At 43.7% G+C, this 24,484-nt stretch overlaps 1 protein-coding gene across 1 annotated transcript in view; it reads right to left on the bottom strand.

Annotated features, from left to right (window-relative positions):
• CDYL2 (chromodomain Y like 2) overlaps positions 1-24,484 on the bottom strand; it is a 75,497-nt gene that overhangs the window by 15,242 nt on the left and 35,771 nt on the right. Inside the window, exons 2-3 of the mRNA XM_035118043.3 lie at positions 17,999-18,593; positions 1,636-1,853 (exon numbers count right to left, since the gene is read on the bottom strand). Of these exons, the coding sequence (XP_034973934.2) occupies positions 1,636-1,853; positions 17,999-18,593 (813 nt within the window). The remainder of the gene's footprint in view (positions 1-1,635; positions 1,854-17,998; positions 18,594-24,484) is intronic.

The following is a 24,484-nucleotide window of genomic DNA, read 5'->3' as shown; positions in this document are numbered from 1 at the left end:
ATAATGATGGATTGCTATTTTTGTAACAAAACATAAACTGAAACACAGCCATTCTTTGAAATTTGCTCTTAATTTTGCAATGCAGTTCTCCAGCCATATATTTGCACAAAAACGCATGAACTAGGGGGCAAACTCCATATGTACATGCATATATTAGTGAAGATAACATACAAAAGTCCATTATATTAGGGGAAATCACATTTAAAAAATGTGTATATTAGTCAGATACATACAAAATGTGTTGATTGGGAGAAATTAGGAACAGTTGAAGCACCTGAAAAATCTATTTTCAAAGCCATTTGTTAAGAAAGCTGATGTTTACACGTGGTCATGGACTGGGACAATGAAGAGAAGACCTAAGAAACTGGGGTGAGGAACTTGCTGTTGGAATCCAGTCCCATCAGCCCCAGAGAGCACGGACAATGGTCAAGGATGATGGGAGCTGTAGTCCAACAATCTCTGAAGCACCAGAGAAGAAGAAGAAACAGAGACAAATGCCTTCATAAAAGTGTGCCGTTTGCCGCCTTGAATGTCTGGAAGAAACAATTCTGATAGCACATTACATTGCAGTAGCTTGTGTCTTCTGCTAGGCAAAACATTTGCTCTGGTTTTGTTTTTGCTTTAAACCCGTGCAAAGAATGGAAATGCAATTACCAGGTTCTGAGGCACCTTTAATTAATTGAGGATAAAGCAGCAGAAGCCACCGCCTTCAGAAAACAAAGCCCCAAAGGATATTGTGCTATTTCAGAATGTGAAGTGGAGATTCAAAGAGCTTGGGGGAAGTGATCCTTGATTAGGGGCTCATCTTATCAGTAATCAGGGCTGTAGGCAAACCATGAGAATAGGATGTTTAAAGCATTATAATATTCTCCAGACTTTTATGAATTGTACCCAGCTTTGTATTTTTGTGACATGATATAGTTAACTCTGAGGTGACCTTTTTTACCCATAGTTTTTTGGGGGAATAAAATTTAATAATAATAAAAAATGAAGCAGGAAGATCTTGATACTTATTTCACCCTGGAGAATGGCCAAAAGTTCAAATATCTTGAGAGGTGATCAGAAGGAACATAGGAAGGTGCTTTGTACCATCAAATCATTGGTCTATCAAGCTCAGCATTGTCTACATGGATTGGCAGCAGTTCTGCAGGGTTTCAGAAAGAGGACATTCCCAGACCTACCTGGAGATGTCAAGGATTGAACCTGGGACCTATGACATCCAACGCCTATGCTCTGCTACTGAGCTATGGTCCTTCCCCATCAGTAGGCCTCAGTATCTTGCCACTTGGGAATGCAATCTGAACCCCACCCCCAATTGGTCGCCATGTGAACATGACGGGGTTGGGGAGTCATCAACTCATAATGCAAGCATCACTTAAGTTTCTGTGGCCTCCATTCAAACCCTGAGGAAAATAAAAATGTTGTGTATGGACTACAAACCTGCAGCCTCTGATTCTATTCTTTCGTTAAAAAATATTGCAGGCATCAACAGCAGAAGTCCGAAATGGGAGCTTCTTCACAGGTGATGAGGGGACAACGGTAAACTTAGGTTAAGATTAACTTTAGCTTTCTGGCTACTATCGCCCTCCCACTTTACAGGGCCTCTCCCCTTTGCTTTGACGTTCACCTGCATACCTCTGGAGTCAGTGCATTGTTATCTGAGGTTTGACTGGAGAGGAGGATGTGCGTGAATCCATCTTCTTTGCGTACTACAATGTCTCTGAACCGACAGTTGCTCTCGTTTTGACGCACGCTGTACCTGAGTCGCTTATCAAAGACGTAATCTTTCTCCCCTTCCAGCTTCCTTTTCACAGTGCTATGAAGATTCAGGCCTCCATTTGCCAGAGAAGAACCTTTCAAAAGGCAAAGAGTCAGAAGAGAAACATGTCATTATCTCTAGGAATCCCCCAAAAGGCAAGCACAGGAACGTAGGAAGTTGCCTTTCACTGGGTCAATCTACTGGGCCTCCCAGCACAATATTTTATGCAATGACTGACCATGGGCTCTCCAGGGTTTCAGACAGGGACTCTTTCTCAGCCCACCTGGAGATGCCAGGGATTGACTGTGACCTTCTGCATGCAAAGCAAATGCTGTACCACCATGGCCCCTTTCTCCCCAAGAAGTACATCTTTGATGTACTTCAGTTTCAAATGATGCCTTCTTCATTTGGTTGAATTGCTCTTATTCTGCTTTAAAGGATGGAGTAACTAAGGGAGTTGAACAGCGGCAACTGCTAGAGCTTCCCCGACAAAAGCCAATGGATACTATTGCCTTCCTTGAAAGTAAATTCAGCCCCTTAAAAAAATAAGTACATACTCAGTGAACCATATTTTGTCTGAATATGCTCTACTTCAGGCACGGGGAACCATTTCCAGGCTACAGGCTGCCTTCTCTTGCAGGCAACTTTCTGGCAGGTGAGGCCAGAGACAAAGTGGGAATCTTGCCTGGGGCAAAAGTAGGCAGATCAGTGGATGTGACTTCTACCTTTGTGCAGTAAGGCTACACAGAAACCAGAGCTTTCAATGCTCACTCCCAGTATCTTTTCCATCCACCATCCAGACAAGAAAGAGTTCACATATACATGCCAGCCAGTAAAAAGTACTCAGAAGGCACAGAGCAGTGCCTGTGAACAGTATGGCCTGATGAGAACCTCAAGGCTCTGATCATCAGACCTGCCAGGACTGAGGTTACCTACCACTGCTCCTGCTAAAGGGAAGAGCAAGGCGGGTGCTTAAAAGACTTCAATTGAACTCACTGGGACTTCAGGCTGCAACCCCATGCCCCTTTCCTTAGGAGCAGACCTCAGTGAACTCAATGGCATTCATTTCTCAGTAGAAATATATAAGATCATGCTGTTCACATGTTTGATTTGTGCTGGATTTTTGTTTTGCCTGGCTTTTTGAAAAATACATATTTTGTTTATTTTCAAAAAAAAGCTTGAGACGGCTAGTAAGTAACAAGGGGTGGGGAAATTCAATTTCATTTGTATTTTAATGTGAAAGTGCTTAATTCACACTTCTCGAACCAATACACAAAGTGAAACACGATTATTCTTCGAAATTTGTATATTTCTCTTCCATTCCTAGACAGGAAATACTGAGCATTTCGAAGCATATGAACCTGCCCAGGCCCAAGGAGCATGAGACTGGAAGGGGACATAAACAGGGTCTTATCTGCTGTGGACTTCCCTTATTTGGGAAGTGTGAATGGGCTCCTCACTGCTCTCTTTTAAATGAATTTTAGAATCACAGAATTATATAATTGTAGAATAGGAAGGGTTCGCGAGGGTTCTCTAGTCCAACTTCCTGCATTGCTTCAAACTTTTTTTCAATTAAAAAAAACCCACTCTGCTTTTTATTGATGACTTTATTTGGCTTCATGTATGTTGCTGCTGTTTTAATTGTTCATCCCCAGTTGGGTTTTTAATGTTTGCATTGTTCAATGTATCGGGCTGTATTTAACAATTTTTTTTTTTAAAAAAAACCTCAGAGTAGACCCGAAGGCCTCTTTTATCCAGCCCGCGATGACTGTGACAACCCCCGCCACCCGCTCTTACCGGTGCGGCGGCGCACTTCCAGGTCAGAAAAGAAATGCCGAAAATTGTTTGTGCGTATGCGCATGGGCCTCTCCTGACCCGGAAGTGCACCAGAAATAACGTTTGTGTGCTTGCGCAAATGTCATTTCCGGTGCACGTCCGGGTCAGGGGAGGTTCATGCGCATGCGCACAAACGATTTTCAGCGTTTTCCCCCGACCCGGAAGCGTGCCGCCGCGCCTGTAAAAGTGTGTGCGCATGCGCATGGGCGCGCACTCCCCCGCCCTCTGGCCTGCCGCGCTATCGGCACGGTGGGCACCGGCCCAAAGCCGGGTAAGTTTGGGGACCCCTGGAGTAGACCCATTAAAGTTAATGGACATAAGTTAGCTATATCTATTAATTTCAGTGGATCTACTCTGAGCACAACTCACATTGGATATAATCCATTGTATCTATTCATTGCTGTAAACTGCTTTGTAAGGGGTTTAAATCAACCAAATAAATATTTTTTTAAATCCAAACTTCTCTCTTGTTTCCCTTATACATACAATGAACAAAGTTGTTTCTTGGCTCCAGACAGCATGGTGTAATTTCAATCAGAATCAAAAGATGTACAACTGGGACCCAGATCTGAGTTTTGTAGATTGGATTCATCTTTGCTTAGTGAAAGTGCTGGTGGACTGCCATGGGAGTTTAAGGTAAATTAGTCTCTCAGGGAGTAACCAAAGGCAAGACAAGTCTTTCAATTAATGTCACTGGGGCCTGTACTTTTGAGGGTGTTGAAGGAAAAAATAAAGTTAATAGTCTGTGATTGGACAGCTATTCCTACCACACAGTGAAGCATTTATAAACATATTCCAGACATATTCACCTTACATATTTCACCTACAGTATTGCCTTCTTCATAATTAGGGATATTAATACAGTACACTGATACTATTTTTACACATTAAGACACAATCTAATGGTCTCAAAACAGACAAATGCCAAATATTTGTATTGTTTTATTTAAGCCCCCCCCCCACCCAAACCCCCCACAATTTTTCCTAGCTGGAAATGCTGGGATTTGAACCTGTGATCTTCTGCATGCAAGACAGATGCTTTACCACTGAGCTATGGCCCCACTGGAATAGACAAGACTGAGTCAGATGGACCAACTGATCTCTATATATACTGAAACCGCCCACATAGTGGATGCATTGAAGAGGAGGAGAGCTGCAGGTGGAAGTAAATGTAGCAATCCAAAAGAAATCAAAAAGAAAGGAGAAGCAAAACCCTAGACTGCTGCTTGAAAACAACCGTTTATTATTGTTTGAAGATTGCTCACCATGTTTTGAGAACTGTCTCCCTCAAGGGCAAAGGGTATTTCCAGATCTTATTCCAGCACACCAGTTAAAGCCCACTCAGGGAGTATACTTTCTCTTTCTCCAAATACACTAGGCAAATCTTCAAATAATAATCACTCCCTCTAATAGTGGAGCCACCTGGCCATACCTGCCAAGTTCTGGCCTGAGAAATAAGGGACTGGACCGGAAGTAGCAGACCGGAAGTAGCGCTGCTGCCATTTTGGAACTGGGCGGAGCATGCTCAGAGGCGACTTTTGATGCTGCTCTGCCCTGTTCCAAATGGCCGCTGCACCAGAAGTCGTGCTGCAGCCATTTTGGAACTGGGCAAAGCAGCATCAAAAGTCGCTTCTGAGCATGCTCCGCCCAGTTCCAAAATGGCTGCCGCGCCAGAATAAACCGGGGAAAAACAAAAAAAAACCCGTTTTTCGGCTGGGAACAGGGAATACGGGAGACTTGGCAGCTATGCACCTGGCAAGTGCTGTGACCAGATTGTAACCAAAATGGGGGCCAGTAAGAAACAAAATAAAAAAATTCCTTCAGTAGCACCTTAAAGACCAACTAAGTTTTTATTTTGGTATGAGCTTTCGTGTGCATGCACACTTCTTCAGATACAGTGAAATGGAAGTTTCCAGGCACTTATGTAGAGAAGGGGTGGGGAGGGGTGGGGATGGGGAGGGGGGATCACTCAGAAGGGTGGTGGAAATGGGTGATTGACTGACTGATAGCTGTTGATGACCGCAAACGACTGCAAATGGTTTTGCATGAAAAAGCAAGGGTTGAGATGGCTGAAGATCGCTTATCATGTATAATGAGATAAGAACCCGATATCTCTGTTCAAACCAGGTCCCTCCATGGTTTTGAGCTTGGTGATAAGTTGCAATTCAGCAACTTCTCTTTCCAGTCTATTTCTGAAATTCTTTTGTAGTAAGACAGCTACTTTGAGATCTTGTATAGAATGTCCTGGGAGATTGAAGTGTTCTCCTACTGGTTTTTCTGTCTTCTGGTTCCTGATGTCAGATTTATGTCCATTTATCCTTTGGCGTAGGGTTTGGCCTGTTTGTCCAATATAGAGAGCTGAAGGGCACTGTTGGCATTTGATGGCATACACAATGTTAGAGGATGAGCAATTAAATAGTCCTGAGATGGTATGTTGGATGTTGTTGGGGCCAGTAATGGTGTTGTCTGGGTGTATGTGGCAGCAAAGTTGGCATCTGGGTTTATTGCAGGCTCTGGTACCAGTGTCCATGTTAAGTCTGGTGGTTGTATTATTGTGGGTGAGGAGTTGTTTAAGATTGGGTGGCTGTCTGTAGGCAATGAAAGGTCTTCCTCCCAGAGCTTGAGAAAGGGAGCGGTCATTGTCCAGGAGAGGCTGTAGATCTCTGATGATGCGTTGTACTGTTTTAGCTTGGGAGCTGTATGTGATGACTAGTGGTGTTCTGTTATTTTCTTTTTTGGGTCTGTCTTGCAGCAGGTTCTCTCTAGGTATCTGTCTGGCTCTGTTGATCTGTTGTTTAACTTCATCAGGTGGATATTTTAGTTCTAAAAAGGTTTGCTGTAGATCTCTTAGGTGAGATTCTCTGTCTGTAGAGTTGGAACAGATGCGGTTGTAACGTAAGGCCTGGCTGTATACGATGGATTGTTTGGTATGTTTGGGATGGTAGCTAGAAGCATGTAGATATGTTTGTCGGTCAGTTGGTTTTCTGTATAAGGTGGTGTCTATACGTCCATCCTGTATTTTTATAGTAGTGTCCAAAAAATGTATTTCTTGCATAGATTGGTTCATTGTTAGGTTGATGGTGGGGTGAAAGTCGTTGAATGTCTGGTGGAAGGTTTCCAGGGTCTGTTGTCCATGTGTCCAGATAATAAAAATATCGTCAATGTATCGCAGGTACAGGAGAGGTTTGAGTGGGTAGGAGTTAAGGAAACGTTGTTCTAAATCTGCCATGAAGATGTTGGCATACTGTGGGGCCATGCGGGTGCCCATGGCTGTGCCGCTGATCTGGAGGAACAGGTCATCACCAAATTTGAAGTGGTTGTGGGTAAGGACAAAGTGGCAGAGTTTGGTAGCAAAGTCCGCTGTGGTTTTATCTGAAATGGTGTTCCTTATGGCTTGTAAACCATCATTGTGTGGGATGTTGGTATATAGAGATTCCACATCCATAGTGGCTAGTATAGTATTATTAGGAAGATTGTTCAAATATTGTATTTTCCTCAGAAAATCTGTGGTGTCACGTACGTAGCTGGGAGCACTGATAGCATATGGTTTCAGAACAGAGTCCATATAGCCGGAAACACCCACTGTAATGGTGCCAATACCTGAGATGATGGGGCGTCCTGGGTTTCCTGGTTTGTGTATTTTGGGTAGAAGATAGAAAGTTCCTGGCCGAGGTTCCGCTGGTGTGTTTGTGAGGATCTGTTCTTGGATGTGTAGGGGTAGCTCCTTAATAATCTTGTTCAGTTCTTTTTTGTATGCTTGTGTGGGGTCTGAGTCCAATTTCATGTAAAAGGCAGTATTGGAAAGTTGTCTGTGGGCCTCTTGGATGTAATCAGTTTTGTTCATGATGACGACAGCTCCACCCTTGTCTGCCTCTTTAATTATAATGTCTGGGTTGTTCCTGAGATTTTCTATGGCTCTCCTTTCAGCATGGTTTAGATTTTGTTGTAAGCGATGGTGTTTTCTGGTCACATCCGTTTGGATTCTGTGGCGGAAGCATTCGATGTACAGATCTAGTGTGGTATTGCGTCCATCAGGAGGGGTCCATGTGGAGTCCCTTTTTGTGTAACTTCTTTTCGGTGGTGGTTGGTGGTCAATGTTCTGTTCATTGATGCGTTTGGAGGGTGATGGTTGTTCCCCAGTAAGTTGAGAGGTGTTGTGTTGTGGGGATGTAGTTTGTTCTACTTTGTCTTGTTCTTGTGTGTGATGAAAATACTCCTTCAGGCGTAAACGGCGGAAAAATGCTTCCAGGTCCCCGCAGAACTGAATCATGTGTTGGGATTTGGCAGGGCAGAATGATAGTCCCCGTGAAAGGACGGATTCCTCAGCTGGGCTGAGTGTTTGCTGTGAAAGATTGACAATGTTGTTGATCTTGTTTTGATTGGTGGCCTGTAGGTTGGAAAGGTTGCAGAGTTTTTTATTTTTCTGGTTCTTCAGTAACTCCAGTTGAGAGTGGTAAATGGTTTGTTTTTCCTTGTGGAACTTCTGCCAGGCCGGGTGATTCCTGATGGAGTTCTCCAGTGCAGAGAGTTCCTCCTTTATTAACTTCTGTTTGGAATACAGAACGCCGATAAGATGTTTCAGCAGTTTCTTAGATAAAGTGTGGCATAGTTTTCTGGCATATTCTGTGGGATAAGTTGATTGAAGAGGGTTCTTAATTCTAAGACCCTTAGGTACAATGTCCAGGTTTTTGCATTTAGATAGAAAGAGGATGTCAGTTTGTACCTGGGCAAGTTTCTTGGTGAGGTTGATGGACTTCCATTTCATGCGGCTCAATGTGGTGCCTTCCATAGTTCTGGTTACAGGTAGGTAGCCGTGTTGGTCTGGATCGAAGTAAAATAAAAAAATTCCTTCAGTAGCACCTTAAAGACCAACTAAGTTTTTATTTTGGTATGAGCTTTCGTGTGCATGCACACTTCTTCAGATACAGTGAAATGGAAGTTTCCAGGCACTTATGTAGAGAAGGGGTGGGGAGGGGTGGGGATGGGGAGGGGGGATCACTCAGAAGGGTGGTGGAAATGGGTGATTGACTGACTGATAGCTGTTGATGACCGCAAACGACTGCAAATGGTTTTGCATGAAAAAGCAAGGGTTGAGATGGCTGAAGATCGCTTATCATGTATAATGAGATAAGAACCCGATATCTCTGTTCAAACCAGGTCCCTCCATGGTTTTGAGCTTGGTGATAAGTTGCAATTCAGCAACTTCTCTTTCCAGTCTATTTCTGAAATTCTTTTGTAGTAAGACAGCTACTTTGAGATCTTGTATAGAATGTCCTGGGAGATTGAAGTGTTCTCCTACTGGTTTTTCTGTCTTCTGGTTCCTGATGTCAGATTTATGTCCATTTATCCTTTGGCGTAGGGTTTGGCCTGTTTGTCCAATATAGAGAGCTGAAGGGCACTGTTGGCATTTGATGGCATACACAATGTTAGAGGATGAGCAATTAAATAGTCCTGAGATGGTATGTTGGATGTTGTTGGGGCCAGTAATGGTGTTGTCTGGGTGTATGTGGCAGCAAAGTTGGCATCTGGGTTTATTGCAGGCTCTGGTACCAGTGTCCATGTTAAGTCTGGTGGTTGTATTATTGTGGGTGAGGAGTTGTTTAAGATTGGGTGGCTGTCTGTAGGCAATGAAAGGTCTTCCTCCCAGAGCTTGAGAAAGGGAGCGGTCATTGTCCAGGAGAGGCTGTAGATCTCTGATGATGCGTTGTACTGTTTTAGCTTGGGAGCTGTATGTGATGACTAGTGGTGTTCTGTTATTTTCTTTTTTGGGTCTGTCTTGCAGCAGGTTTCTCAAGCTCTGGGAGGAAGACCTTTCATTGCCTACAGACAGCCACCCAATCTTAAACAACTCCTCACCCACAATAATACAACCACCAGACTTAACATGGACACTGGTACCAGAGCCTGCAATAAACCCAGATGCCAACTTTGCTGCCACATACACCCAGACAACACCATTACTGGCCCCAACAACATCCAACATACCATCTCAGGACTATTTAATTGCTCATCCTCTAACATTGTGTATGCCATCAAATGCCAACAGTGCCCTTCAGCTCTCTATATTGGACAAACAGGCCAAACCCTACGCCAAACCCTACGCCAAAGGATAAATGGACATAAATCTGACATCAGGAACCAGAAGACAGAAAAACCAGTAGGAGAACACTTCAATCTCCCAGGACATTCTATACAAGATCTCAAAGTAGCTGTCTTACTACAAAAGAATTTCAGAAATAGACTGGAAAGAGAAGTTGCTGAATTGCAACTTATCACCAAGCTCAAAACCATGGAGGGACCTGGTTTGAACAGAGATATCGGGTTCTTATCTCATTATACATGATAAGCGATCTTCAGCCATCTCAACCCTTGCTTTTTCATGCAAAACCATTTGCAGTCGTTTGCGGTCATCAACAGCTATCAGTCAGTCAATCACCCATTTCCACCACCCTTCTGAGTGATCCCCCCTCCCCATCCCCACCCCTCCCCACCCCTTCTCTACATAAGTGCCTGGAAACTTCCATTTCACTGTATCTGAAGAAGTGTGCATGCACACGAAAGCTCATACCAAAATAAAAACTTAGTTGGTCTTTAAGGTGCTACTGAAGGAATTTTTTTATTTTACTTCGATCCAGACCAACACGGCTACCTACCTGTAGTAAGAAACAACAGAGAGGTATCATCAGAACGCTTGAGGCTACCCCACGGTTTGCAGAAGTAAAAAATTACCTTTTTTTGGGGGGGATCTAAAGGGGCAACCCCTTCCCCTTGCTAAAAAAGCAACCTCCCAATGAGGATTGAGCATGCTCAGGGTCAAAAGAATGCCATGTGTCTGTTAGGAATTAGATCTAAGCAGGTTCAAGTAGATCTGGACAGGGAACTCTGAAAAATCACATGCAAGTGCCTGGGCAATGGATGAAGGCAGACTTGGGCTGGAAAATCTATATGCTATTGAGGAATAAGCAACAGCTGCTGAAGGTGCAGATGGTAAGGGAAGAGGGCAGGGGATTAATCCTCCGGGGAAATCTAACACAACATAAACCCTTCTCATCCATCAGGTTATCATCATTATTTGTTGTTTCTTCATTTGTTCAAAGAGAGCACCTAGCAAGCAAGTTGAAGAGGTGACAAAAGAGGCTGTTAACCTCACAGCAGGTCCCCCAAGCAAAGCAAAGCCTCTCTGTGGAGAGGAGGGAAATGGAACCAATGGCTGGTCCACAGGAGAGCCCTTGCCACATTTGCGAGAAAACAAAAAAGGAGCAAGAGAAGAGATGGTGGCGTGTAATGGGATCCAATGCAGGCATGTGCTTTGCTATTTCATACACACACACACACACACACACACACACACACACACACACACATATCCGCCTAAACCTCACACAGGCTTCCTGGACCTCACACAAAATGACCCGACAGCGGCAATATGATGAGATGTATCAGGTTGCAGCACGGAAAGAATGGGGTGGTTTTATGTCTCTGGTGTAGGGGAAGTAATAGGCTCATCATCACCTTCCCCTCTCTCCTCTAACCTTTGACTGCTGTGTGAACCTTTCCTAATGCAGAGTTTAAAGGAAGGCTAAAGCTAATATCATAAATCTGCTGTGGTGGTGGAGGGTGGACAATGCCAGGAGGACGTAGGGGGATTTTCAGCCAGAGGGCCATATTTCCTCCTGGGCAACCTGCTGGCGCCCAGATGATAAAGTGGGCAACGGATGTACATTTTTACCTTTGTACAGTAGACTATAGATACACTCACACATGCTTTTCTTCCTCCATCCAAGCAAGGAAGAGGCATGGTAAGAGTTCAAGGGCACAGTTCAGCCAGGCAAAAATGCTCAAGGAGGATGTGAAGCACGGGCAGTGATGGGTATGGCCCCAGGAGAGATCCTGGGGCCAGTTTCATGGGCCACATTTGGCCCCCAGGGCTGAAGTTCCACACCTCTGCTGGGGAGCACCAGAATGCTACAGCTTCAGAGAGGCCACAAGGCACAGTCCAGGGGTCCATATCAGGAGAAGAGGGTGACTGGGACCCCTGAAAATATCTACAGACAATCTTTAAAAAATGGTTTGGGAGGTGGGAGGCACCAGTTGAGGCTGAATCCACCCCTGCACAAGCACATCTCAAAATTGAACTTTGGAAGGGGGTCGCCACTGAAGCGTTTTCCCGCTCCAAGAGGCAGAGCTCACAAAACTTTGCTTTCAAATTTGCATTTAAAAACTGTCCACGCTCATTGTGTTCACCTTCTGCCTGCAGCCTTCTTCAGGGTACTGTAGGTACAGGTTACCATACAAGGCATATCCTTTCAAACTTAAGAAGCGCAGTAGAATTTTATTAGCTGTGATATTAGCTGGACAAACACTGACTTCCTTAGGAGTAAAACTAGCATTGCAATTAAAGATTATCCCTGGCGTCTGTTGGTAAAAATAAAAAAAAACACAGAAGGCTCAGTGTAAAGCTAAATGAAAAAGGCAATATTTAGCAAACGTTGCAGAGAATTAGATCAATAGAGACGGAGAGAGAGAGAAAGGAAAATATAAGGGGTTGCTTTTTGATTTTAATAATGCTGTCAACTGTCAAGAAACCTGATAAAAGAAGACAGCAAGCACCAATGGAAGATGATGGAATGCTCATGTGGGTTCGGTGAAACCGCAACAGATGTTCTCTGTGTTATCAAGGGCTTGGTTGATGTGGGCTGGGTGACTCTCCCACCCAGGGTAAGTGTTGACATCTGCTGGCTGATAGCAATACACTGGGAAAGCTAGCTTGCCACTTGAACTAAGAGCTTCCAGTTGTAGCTTGATGGGCAACTATTTATTTACTCATTGTTTTTATTGCTACCGGTACATATTTTCCTCCTCAGAACAGAAGGTGGCATGCCTGATTCTCTCCCCTCCCCATTTCATCGGCACAGCAACCTGCGTCATACAACCTGTGTCACGTTCCTCTTCACTGCCTTAAGAACATGTGAATGTAAGAAGAGCCTGCTGGATGAGGCCAATGCCTAGTGACCACAAGTGAATACAAAAAATATGGGTGGGAATGGAATATCAATGTCCTAAGGGGGCTAGGGCAAGAGTACGCCACACTGCAGGTCCCATTTGTCCTACATAAACACTTGATTGTTTTTGTGCTGCTTTCTCTGTGGTGGGAACACCAGATTCTTGAGATGGGTTTCTCCTAATGCAAATAATCACTGTACTCCCATTTAGCCAGCATGGTGTAGAGGTTAGGGTGTCGGACTACGACCTGGGAGACCAAGGTTCAAACCCCCATTGGACCAGGAAGCTCAACTGGGCCAGTCACTGCCTCTCAGCCTATTCTACCTCACAGGATTGCTGGCGGGAGGAGAATTGCCTAGAGCGCCTTAGGAAAAAAAAAGACAGGATATAAATGCAATAAATAAGCTAGAATTGCAACTGGCTTTCCACGCTATCAGGGATATTGTACTTTCGCCCTGTGAGTGTGATGTGGCCCAATTCAGCTGAGTGGCCACTTGAAGCTCAATGAAGATTTAGTATAAACTTTGCAATGGGTGTTATTTTATGACACTATTGATTTTGTAATCAATATTTTAATTAGCACTGAAACAAATCTACGGCTAAAATTGTGGGTTTTTAAAAATAAATAAATAAATAAATAAATAAATAAATGGAACACAGCTTAAATGGAAGAGTGTTATAGTGCTACAATGTTGGGCCCCTCCAGCTCTCTTGAACTCTCAACTCCCATCAGCCTCAGCCAGCAAGGCCAATAGTCACGTGTGATGGGAGTTGTAGTCCAGTACCATGGGGAGGCCACCACATGGGCTACCCATGCTTTAATGCTAATTTAAGAAATGTTTTAAAAACAACAACTCTTCCTAGTCGCTGTCATTTTGGCAACAGCGTTGCCAGAAAGGATTCCAATTTTTTTTTAAAGGCCTTATACTGTAATGATTATAATTTGATTACCATGATGGTTATAGTATCAACCACCCCACTCCCCATTATTTTTAACTTGTGGCCCACAGTCAGCTTTTCCTCTCCTCTGTTGCTTCTCTCCATCCCCCACTGCATTCTGACTGCCTCATCTCTGTTCTCTCAGCTCTGCTGCAGTGTGTGTGTTGTTTGTTTGCGCGTGTGCGCGTGTGTGCGTGGTTGCCCAGTGCGAAACAACACTGGCTGGCATCCGAACCTCATAAGCAAAGACTTTGAAGAACAGGCGAGCCCAGGGCTCAGAGATGTAGTGATAAAGGAATCCAGTTTCCTTTTGCTGCTGCTGCTGCAGATGACAGCATGGGGAGTGTACAGGCTTAAATGAAGGCAGCGGTGGAATACAGCAAGGAAGCAGGGCAGGGAGTGGAGTGGAAGTGGGGTACCTTCCATCCAAATACACTTTGCAAGGGTTTTGTCAGTCGATGTGCTCAAACGCTGCACAGATATACATCTAGCTATCTCAGGGAAGGGCTGCAGTTCAGTGATGTAGCATCTGCTTTGCTCGCAGAAGGTCCCAGGTTTAATACCCTGGTGAGCCACTGCCAGTCGCTGTAAACAATACTGACTTAGATGGACCACTGGCTTGACTTGGTATAAGGCAGCTTCCTATGTTCCTATGTACTATATGTGAAAAATAATTTGAAAAAAACAACAATAAAAACAACACACACCATCAAACGGGGAGGGGGAATGCCATCAACATAAGACAATTGAAACATCCCTTGGCAAAGCATTTTGCCTGGTTATTGAGCTTAGTGTAGGGATGGGTGAACCTGTCCATTTCTCTTTCTTTCTGTTCCTCATTTTCCAAGTCTTAAATTCAGTTCTCCACATTCCCACACCACACCAATTCGTAATTTTTTTTAAAAAAGGCCTCATGAAAATTCACCAGCAATTAAGTGCAAATTTCCCCCAATATGCACATTATTTTTACAAAGCGATTTCCCCTAATATAATGCATTCTGGCATCTTATTTTCAGCAACATACCCGTGTTTCTCCGAAAATAAGACACCGTCTTATATTTGCTTTCCTAAAAACCCCCACAGTGGCTTATTTTCAGGGGATGTCTTATTTTTTTATTACGCGTCCAGCCTTGCCTCTTCCTTGGGGCCCTCCAGAACTGCGCCTATCACTATGTCTTATTTTCGGGGTATGGCTTATATTGCGCAAATGCTTAGAAATCCTGCTATGGCTTATTTTATGGGTATGTCTTATTTTAGGAGAAACAAGGTATACACACTTTACCCCAGTGTGTGCATTTTCTTACACATCATTTGACCTGCCATTGCAAAATTCGGAGCAATGCGAATTTCAAAGGATGGCTGTGCTTCCGTTTGTGTGCGGTTTAGGAAAGTGTGAATTAAGTTTCCCTTTAAATGATAACTGAGTCAAACTCCTCCCCCATCCCTAGCCTTGAGTAGAGAACCCTTGTCTATCCTGACCCTATTTTCAAAATACAATGTGTCCATTTTGATCAGGGTGGATTTGATTTAAATCAAACTGATTTAAATCATGATTTAAATCACGATTTAAATCACTAGTCAGTAAGGCTTGATTTAAATCATAGTCGATTTAAATCACATGAAAAACTTAAATACTGTCCACTCCAAACAATCAGAAAAATATTGTTTCTATTCTATTCACTGAACTTCTTGAAACTTAGCACTGAAGGGGTTGTTTCTGTATTCATAGGTTTGTAGAACAATAGGATTAAGGTCTTTTTCTCAACTCTGTTCATGTTATAACATTTTTGCTGTGAAGAAGAGGCATGTGATCTCTGTTGAGTCAAATTCAGTTTTGAGAACTGCAAAAGTAAACCAAGCATCTGTGATAATATCTTGTAGGCAGAGAATCTGCCCAATAATCTTACAAAAACCTCTGGAAGAGCATGACATTGTGAATGGATTAATGGCATTTATTTACCCCCAAAAATAAACATATACAACCTTATTCTACATAATTAAAAAACTAATCTTTATTTCATGATGGAATAACCTTTGGATGGTAATATATTTTCCTCAAAAAGCATTTTATTTTAAAAAATCAGATTTAAATCAAAAAAATCGATTTAAATAAAAAAAATCCGATTTTTTTGATTTTTTTAAAAAAATCATTGATTTTTATCCACCCTGATTTTGATGTATGATTTTCAGATAATTTTGCCATGAAAGATGGCATACATACATTTTTGGAAGGAAGGAAGACAGATGCAATGGGAAGGAACAGGGGGACTATATGAATATTCAGCCTCTTGCCTCCCTGTGTCCTAAAAAGGGGCCTGGCAAGGCCATCTGAGGCATGAAGCAAGAAACTGCTTAGTCTGAAATGAAACTCCAGCAGAAGATTGCCCTGACCATTTGAAAACTTCTGCTGAGTGAGCACTACCAGCGTTAAAGACACTGAGAGATGGTGGATGATGAAAGACTCTACACACTGAATCTCACATATTGCATTGACATCCTTCGTTGGAACAGTGTGCTCAGCCCTGATCTCATAATCTCTAGAAGGATGTAAGAGAAAGACAAAAGGCTCGAGAAATGATTCGCAAAAATAGTTGGAGAAGACTCCCATATAAGGAAGCTGTGAAAATAGTGAGATTGTGTGGCCTAGAGAAGAAAATTGAAGGGATTTAGGAATACTGCTTCTCACCTGTACATACAATGGAAAGGGACATAAATAGAACTAATTGGAACATATAACAGTAATAAAAAGAGCATCATCATATATGCATGACATGGATTTCAAGAGCACCAAGCATTAGGACTGATGCTCATTAAGCTTCCCATTTTGCACATTTATGGACACGCCAAGGTGATCCCCAATGAGGGTGGAAAATACTAAAATATTGTTTCAAGGCTCCTGGGTGTTCCGGGCTAGCTGAAAAATAGATGCCTGAATTTATAGTTTCCATTGACTTTTATTTTTGTTGTACAGTGGAACCTCGGGTTATGTACCGGCCCCTTTATGAATGCTTCGGATAACGCGCTCCGCTGACCCAGAAGTCGATGCCCCTAGTTGTGACCTTTGCCCCGGGATGAGAGTGGAAGTCACGCGGCAGCAGCGGGAGGCCCCATTAGCAAAAGCGCACCTCATGTTAAGAATGGTTTCATGTTAACAATGAACCTCTGGAATGAATTATGTTTGTAACTGGAGGTACCACTGTATTGGGTTACTTGTGCACCACTTAGAGATAATTGTGATTGGGCGCTATATAAAGTATCAAAATATAAATAAATAGTTAAAATGCTGCCACTTTTAATAGTGAAGACAGGATAAAGGGAACTTTGACATACCGGTATCTTCCAAAGGAAAGGGATAGAAAATATTGTCTATATGACTGGATTAAGGTGATATCATACTGAAATATTTAGGTTGCAATGCTATACACCAGGGACTGCCAATGTGGTGCTTGCCAATTGCTGGACTACAGCTCCCAGCACCTTTGACCATTGGCCATGCTCGCTGGGGCTGATGGGAGTTGAAGTCCAACAACCTGTGGCTTACTCTGCTATACAAACTGACCTGGGAGAAAGTCCTGTAAAATTCAGTGGGACATTTTTTTGCGTAGGAAAGCATAGGATTACACCGTAAAGCAATGTATTAACAACATGTAGATTTTTCTGCCTGCACTGATGCTAGCATGTTAATATTGTAACATACTACAGTGGTACCTCAATTTACGAATGCCTCGACTTCCGAAGGTTTAGACTTCCAAAGTCCGCTAACCCGGAAGTATTTTCGCCGCACATGCGTTCTGCGCATGCACAAAGCACAAAAACGCGCTTTGCACATGCGCAAAATGGACACTTAGACTTACGAAGTTTCCGACTTCTGAAGAGCCCCGCGGAATGGATCGCCTTCGTAAGTCGAGGTACCACTGTACATATGCAATACAGTGGTACCTCGGTTTATGAACACAATTGGTTCCGGAAGTCTGTTCATAAACTGAAGCGTTCATAAACTGAAGCGAACTTTCCCATTGAAAGTAATGGAAAGTGGATTAATCCGTTCCAGACGGTCCGCGGAGTAACCGTTCATAAACTGAAGCAAACTTTTCCGTTGAAAGTAATGGAAAGTGGATTAATCCGTTCCAGACGGGTCCGCGAAGTACTTAAACTGAAGCGTTCATAAACTGAAACATGGGTGTAATTGGTTCCGGAAGTCTGTTCATAAACTGAAGCGTTCATAAACTGAAGCGAACTTTCCCATTAAAAGTAATGGAAAGTGAATTAATCCGTTCCAGGTGGGTCCGCGGCGTTCATAAACCGAAAATTCATAAACCGAGGTGTTCATAAACCACTGGTTCCACTGTATTGTAACATACTACATATGCAGACATATAACATATCTAATACACATTTTGTGCAAATAAAACAACAACAACAGCAATAATAAAAAAAATGCTTAAAACAAACATCACCTACCAATTCCATTCATGACGGGTGGCTCATTATTCACATCCAACACTCCAGGCAAATCAGGTTCCGCTTCATGTTCATTTAAATCCAAGTCTGGCTTTGGGGGGCCGTTCCCAAAATGTCTAGAATCCTTTTCATAACTAGCATCTCCATTCTGCAAGCCATTGTGTGGCTTTTTCAATGGCATAATCTGCAAGCCGCTGGGAGTAGTCCGGTAAGAGACTGTTTTAGCAGCCCTGTCTCCTGAAGGTGCTGGCTTGGCCGCGTAACCCTTTTTTTGCTTTTGAAATGATGGGGCCATGCGCTTCCGTTTATGGGGCAGCCCTTTGCTCTTCCCAGAGTCAGATGGCCTATGTGGTATTTTGTCGAGGGACGACGCTCTGCTCTCGCGTAAAAATTTTGGCGCACCGGCTTGTTTCCCGTGCTTTGCTCGCTTTTCCCGCGTGACATGCAGTCCGTTGAATTCATCGATAAATTCCTCACAGTGCAACAAGTGATGTTCTGGCTCCCAGGTGTCCTCATTGCTCCCATAACCTTTCCACCGTATAAGATATTCCCATTTACCCTTTTTGTTTTTCCTTTTGTCTACGATCCTCTCAACCTAAGTGGAGAAAAAAAAAGGTAAGCTGGAATAAGGGAAAATATTTCAGACTGCAGGGTTGTATTCAATGCTAGCCCTACACAGAGCAGATCCACTGAAGTAACTGGGTGCAACTAACTTAAGTCCAGTCATTTCAATGGGTCTGCTATGACTAGGACTTGGCTGGATAAAGGACCAAGGAGCAAGTCCCACTGAATTCAATGGGATTTACCACTGAGTAGAGTAAACCACAGAGCCTAGGGCTTGCCGATCAGAAGGTCGGTGGTTCAAATCCCTACGACGGGGTGAGATCCCATTGCCCGGTCCCAGCTCCTGCCCACCTAGCAGTTTGAAAGCACGTCAAAGTGCAAGTAGATAAATAGGTACCGCTACAGTGGGAAGGTAAATGGCATTTCCGTGTGCTGCTCTGGTTTGCCAGAAGCGGCTTTGTCATGCTGGCCACACGACCTGGAAGATGTACGCTGGCTCCCTTGGCCAATAACGCGAGATGAGCACCGCAACCCCAGAGTCGGTCACGACTGGACCTAATGGCCAGGGGTCCCTTTACCTTTACCTAGAGAAGAACAAATCTGTTGGCTTTTATTTTATTCAGTTTTAACTCTTCCTGTCTTAAGATCAGTTTGTCCCATTTCCAGGGTGGTTTGTGAAAAAAAGGTCTGCAGAAAAACTCATGTGCATATTAGTGTACATTTTTTCTTAATATATGTACCTGTTTAAATAAATCTTGATCAATTGCTTATGTGCATTTGAGATAACTGATTGTTCAATGCAATCTACATTAGTTTACATAAGAGAGAAAAGCCAAGTTGTAAAAAAGGTTAGATTTCTCTGCTATTAGGTGATAAAGCTTGGCTTCATTGTTGGAAAATGCATTCCCTGTCCTCTCTCATATACAGGAGAAGATGGTGTTTCCAAATGGAGATTTTGGAAGAATTGCACCCTTTTCTCAAGAGCAAGGTATAGATGAGACACAATGGAAAAGATTATGGCTTTTGGCTCAGGTAAATTCTGCCTCTGCTTATACTACAGAAAACACATTAAAAGTGGTACATTGGTGGTATCAGATACCAGTTCACATTGTCCATGTTTCAACCATGATGTTGGCAGTACTAAGGGGACTTGTTATCAGTCATAATCACCCCCAAAGTGCTTATTGTTCCTCTTTGAAGGCCTAAATGCTGATATAAAGACAAAGGATGTATTTACTCTCAATTGTAGTTCAAGCCTGGAAGGCCTTACAAAGACTATCCCCCTGGATTTATGGCACAAAAATGTTTGGGTGATTGGTGATTGCTGAGAAAATAACTCATAATTTAAAAGTGATAAAAGGAATGAAAACCAAGTGCTATTTATTCATTATACAAATGATACTGGTCTTAAGGATATATTCTCCAAAGCACTGTTGCCAATAAGGTTATCATAACTAGTATGGCCTGGACTACAGTCTTCTCTGGGAACGACTTGCCTGTGACAGATAAGACAGTTTTTCTGCTGTTCCCCTGGACCTTATATGATGGACATTTGGATAATCTATATCAGGGGTCCCCAGACTTACCTGGCCTTGGGCCAGTGCCTCAAGCACCGAATTGTGTAGCGGGCCGGAGTGCACGGGAGCGCACTTTTCAGCACACTTCCAGGTCACCGGAGCGTCGGAAATAGCTTGTGTGCATGCGCCAGCATCATTTCCGCTGCACCTCCGGGTTGCTGGAACATCAGAACACTGGAAAAGTGCGCTGAAAATGATGCTTGAGCATGCACACAAGCTATTTCCAATGCTCCGGCGACCAGGAAGTGGGCAGCTGCACCGCACCGCACCACACCGCACCGAAAAGAGTGGGCAGCGGGGGTCACCGGGGGCCAGATAAATGAGCCTAGCGGGCCATATCCGATCCCTGGGCTGTAGTCTGGGGACCCCTGATCTATATGAACAGGTAAGAAGCACGCACGTTAATGTATAACCTGATACCAGTTACTGGAGAGGGGGAAGAGATTAGGGCTGTTGTATTATATACTTAAATGTTCTACAAAAGCCAATCATTTATATATGTATTTTAAAAAACTACACTTCTTTAATTGAAATCTGCTGGCCAATGGAAATGTGGGCATCAATTTTAGTAAAATTAAAAGGACCTCTAGTTTGCATAAACTAATCAACCAAACGTGGAAGACCTGACAATCAGTTGCCAGGTTCCTAACAGATTCTGGAGGAAGAGATTGTTTTAGAAGTCCAATATTCCAGGGTTTGCATAAACATTTCAAACTACTATCCTATATGTGAAATACACACATTTGACTTGTGCATGACCACATGTATTTGTGGTTCTGGATAATAAATAAACAAACTGATTGGCCACTCCTACCTGCAGCTCAGATCTCCACTCCCAGCACAGTGGGGTGCATGTTCACAGACACATGCCAGCTCATCCCCAGTGCCAAACTCAAGGTGTAAGTGGGAAAACAGAGCCCCCCCCCACCCGTGTGCCCTGCCTGGGCTGCCGCTACTATGCCACTCAGCCTCAGTCAAGAAGCAGGCAGGGGGAAAGGACAGGAGCACATGGGATCAGTGCCTGCCTGCTGAGCCGCTGGGCCATAAAGTGCTTCTTGAGTGCAGCCTAGAGGATGAGCGACCCAGTGCCCCATTAACCACACTGCCCTGGGCCAGCAGGAGAGGTGTGAATCCATCTCCAAACAAGGTGGGATTGAGGTGCGGAGGAGAAAATGAGTGGTGGGGGAAAAGTGTGAGCGTATCAATCTAATAAATAAAATAATCATAATAAATAATTTAGCTGAGCTGATCAGGGAAGTCAAGGGCAATGAGAGCAGCTGGGTTAAATGGGAAGGGGAGGAGGAAATCAAGCTTCGGCTCAGAAGTCACTCAGGGACACTGCCCAGGAGGGACTGGAAGGAAGGCTCGGGGTGAGGAAAGGTGTGCTGGGCAGTGGCCCTGAGAGAGGGAAAGTAGCTGCTTTGGTGGTACACATGAATATCTCGCTCTCCTCACCATGCGGCTTATTTAGTAAGGTGATGAGCTCCCCACTTTACACAATTTCACCTATCCATACAGCAGCACAACTCCCAAGTAAGTGGGAGGGTGCCTGTAAATTATTCTAGCCACAGATAATAACATGATGATATTTCTCTTTGTAAAATACAAGTAACTAATTTAGATGAATGAAAAAGAAAACCACATTTTGAAAAGCTGTTCTATTATGGAAGTATTCAATAACTATCAATAAATTTATTACAACTCTGTATTTCTTTCCTGTGACATATGAAAATATGAGAAAAGTAGTACTAGCCAAGTAAGTCCTATGGAATTCAATGGGCCTCACTCCCATGAAAGTGAAGTTAGGATTGCACCCTTAGAATTGTATCCAACCAAGTCCTTCCGACAGAAGACTCATTACAATTAATGTACCTAAGCAGGTCACGTCCATTAACTCAGTAGGTCAACTCTGAGTAGGACTAGCACTGGATTCTACCTTCATCCTTCCACCACCTAATAAAATGAGATGGCTGCTATCTAAAACACCCAACAAAGTTATACATTTTATACACTGACTGCAATCCCTTTAACAGATGCCCTATTTTTGCCGATGAAACTGACTTTAGTAGAACATATGATTCCGCTGTCACAGTGTGACAGGATCTAATCTTAGAAACTCTGCAGTGGGCTCTCTCTGGGCGATAAAGGGCAAAAAAGCAACACAGAAATTCCACAGTATTCAAAGAGAATTTCTGAAATGAGAGCACGTAGTCATTCAACCCAACGGCCATCTCTCTTATGAAAAGCTAAACCGTGTATTCTGAGAGAGTGCACTTAATGGATCACATTCTTTCCCTGCCTTAGAAAGAGGAATCCTGTACTGACTGTGCCTGTGTTTTTAGCCCGTCTGTCATCCAGCTTAAATGGATGTTAAGCAGGGTTCTAATGATCACTGACTTAATTTTATGCATCTCATTGCCATTCATAACTCACAATTTTCTCCTTCACAGAACTGCCAAAACTTTCCTTCATGCACCTGACAAAATGATGCCACATTAAATGTGCTATGCCCCAACTGCACTATACATTTATTGCTGTACTATGCCGCTTTAAATAGTCATGGTTTTCCAAAGTATCCTGGGAACTGTAGGTTGTTAAGGATGCTGAGAGTTGTCAGGAGATCCCTATTCTCCACACAAAAAGGTTTAAAAACCTCTTTGCAGCTCTGCGAGAGGAATAGGGGTCTCCTAATAACACTCAGCACCTTTAACAACCTACAGTTCCCAGGATGCTTTGCGGGAAGCCATGCCTGTTTAAAAAGTGCTATGAATCAGTTTTAAGCGTATAGTGCAGATGGGGACTAACACACCACAAGACTCTCCATTGTTTTTGCTGCAACAGCAGAGACAAGGCTACTCTTCTGGAAAGATTGTCTGTGACAGTCACACAAATCTCCTTGTCGGAATGAAACAGCAAACTTAAGTCCTATTCAGGCACCCCCCTTAATGTGTGTGGGCTAAAAAAAATGAGGAAGAGGGCCAAGGGCAAACACACAAACCCTGCCCCCAATGTCCCCCTCCACACTGGCTCTGTGTCCAAGTTTCCCACTTTGAGAACGATCTTAAGCACATTCAGGTGAAGATGTCTAGAGTCTTCCTTGCAATTTGGACCGTATTTGGAGTCTCTCTCAATGAAAGAAGATCAGAAATGGTGCCAGCATGCCCAAATACTACCAGGGGCAGGACTGGAATGCATGCCTCTGCCCAGAGGAAGCCAACCCACTAGGGCAAACAGGGCACTGCCCCACCAAGCTCAGCCAGCTGCCACCTTACTTACAGCCAGTCCAGGGTGGCCCAGGCTGTCAGCTTCCCCCTCCTTAGTCTCAGTGTGAGGAGGATGGGGACAAAACCAGAATAAGACGGTTCTGCCTGCCATTAGCTCTGGCACCTCCTACTGTCCAGGTTCCCTGCCTTACGCCCTACCAGTTTTAATGGGCACCAGCCTCTCCGTTGCCTCTGTCTACTTTCAGCCCCCACACTTTCGGACAAACATTTGAGCAGTACTCTATAGTTAGCACAAAAGCTGGGGATTCTAGCATTGCACGGGAGGAGAAAGCCAGGCTAACAGAAATAGGGCCACATCCCTAGCGTGTGACCCAAGAATGTGCTTTTAGCATCGTGGCAATTCTCTGTTCCTCCAGAAGCAAGACTCCCAACATAGTTACGTTTTTGACATTTGTTGAAAGCCTCCGTTTCCTCCAAAGCCTTCCCAGATTAGTCTATTTTATCCCTGCAGTTTTTAATTCTTTTTTGAGTTTTGATGTCTTAGTATTGCATTTATGATCTGTATCCACTGTTGGAGGTGGGAAGGGTGCGGCTGTTTTGCCCCCCAGGTCCTGCTTTCACTCTTCCCGGGCATCTGGTTGGCCTCAGTGAGAATGGGATGCTGGCCTGGCCTGATCCTGCAGGGCTCTTCCTATGTTTGTATGCTTAATACTCTACTGTATTTCAGTATTCCACTTTTTGTGCTGGTTTTTATTGTAATGGGGCGTTTTGTATTTTTATCTTTTGTTGGCAGGTGGGAGTAGGGTTTTTTGACTGGATTGTAAACTGCTTTGTGGAGGAACTTCTTCAAAAAGTGGAGCCTGTTTTAATGTTCTACCGCCAAAAGATTTTAGACTGCAGATTTTCTGCCTGTGTAACCTAAGGGTGGCCAACATGGTGCCCTTCAAATACTGCTGGACTACAACTCCCAACATCCTTGACAACTGACCACACTGACTGGGACTAATGGGAGTTGTAGTCCAGCAACTGAAGGGCACCACACTGGCTATCCCTGGTCATGCTGTTGCCCTGGGCACAAAATTTCCTTGAGGCTAGGAAAAACAATTACACATAAAATAATT

This window comes from Zootoca vivipara, chromosome 6, assembly GCF_965207765.1.
Source record: "Zootoca vivipara chromosome 6, rZooViv2.hap1.1, whole genome shotgun sequence".
NCBI lineage: Eukaryota > Metazoa > Chordata > Lepidosauria > Squamata > Lacertidae > Zootoca > Zootoca vivipara.
The sequence above is the reverse complement of the archived record's forward strand: the minus strand, read 5'-3'. Positions and strand labels throughout refer to the sequence as shown.